At 32.8% G+C, this 958-nt stretch overlaps 1 protein-coding gene across 1 annotated transcript in view; it reads left to right on the top strand.

Moving 5' to 3' along the window:
* CDON (cell adhesion associated, oncogene regulated) overlaps nucleotides 1–958 on the top strand; it is a 62,030-nt gene that overhangs the window by 29,305 nt on the left and 31,767 nt on the right. Inside the window, exon 12 of the mRNA XM_008583723.1 lies at nucleotides 124–327. Coding sequence (XP_008581945.1) covers nucleotides 124–327 — 204 coding nt within the window. The remainder of the gene's footprint in view (nucleotides 1–123; nucleotides 328–958) is intronic.

Below are 958 nucleotides of genomic sequence, written 5' to 3'. Positions count from 1 at the left end.
CTGGCAAACAGTTTGGTAAAGAATCTTTAATAATAACATGAAGTTTGAGACTTATCCCTTTTATATTAAGTTATTCTTGGCTCTGACATCATGGGTTATTAAAATGAATGTTTCCATTTTTAGTCCCAGAGGCACCCGATCGGCCCACCATTTCCACTGCGTCAGAGACGTCAGTCTATGTCACTTGGATTCCACGGGCAAACGGGGGTTCTCCAATCACTGCCTTCAAGGTTGAGTATAAACGGATGAGGACTAGTGATTGGCTGGTGGCAGCTGAAGATATCCCTCCTTCCAAACTTTCTGTGGAAGTTCGTAGTTTAGAACCAGGTAGAAATATGCAAACATTTCCACTTTCTTTTTCTTTTTTACTATCAGTGCTAACTTTAATAATCATATATTTTTTTACAATTGTTAAAGTAATGCATGCTTATTGTATAAAATTTGAAAATAAAGAAAATATAAAGAAGAGGATAAATCACCTGAAATTCACCCAGCTAGAGATAATCATTGTTTTTTGTTTGTTGGAATATATTTTTCCAGCCTTTTGTCTCTTTTAAATATAACCTGGGATCATGCCACAATTATTGTTTTGTGAGACCATTTTTCCCTTATTGTATGCATTTTCCAATATCATTAAAGATTCTTCAAAAACTCAATGTTTAATAACTATATCTACCATATAAGTATATCATAATTTACTTAACCATTCTTTATTTCTGGGTTTTAGATTGTTTCTACTTATTTGTAGTTAGAAATACGAGGTGTTCTGATAAACACTTTTGTGTGTATGGGAGTACATCAAAAAATTTGTGAAAAGATTTGTATCATCTTTTAATTCTACTTTTCTACAAGCTTTCTGAAGTATACTTGTGTGTATATGTGTTTTGCTATGACAGAATATATATATATTTTTTTTCCTTTTTGTCTTTTTTCGTGACCAGTAACGGGATCGCAACCC

Source organism: Galeopterus variegatus, unplaced genomic scaffold, assembly GCF_000696425.1.
Source record: "Galeopterus variegatus unplaced genomic scaffold, G_variegatus-3.0.2 Scaffold3015, whole genome shotgun sequence".
NCBI lineage: Eukaryota > Metazoa > Chordata > Mammalia > Dermoptera > Cynocephalidae > Galeopterus > Galeopterus variegatus.
The sequence above is the reverse complement of the archived record's forward strand: the minus strand, read 5'-3'. Positions and strand labels throughout refer to the sequence as shown.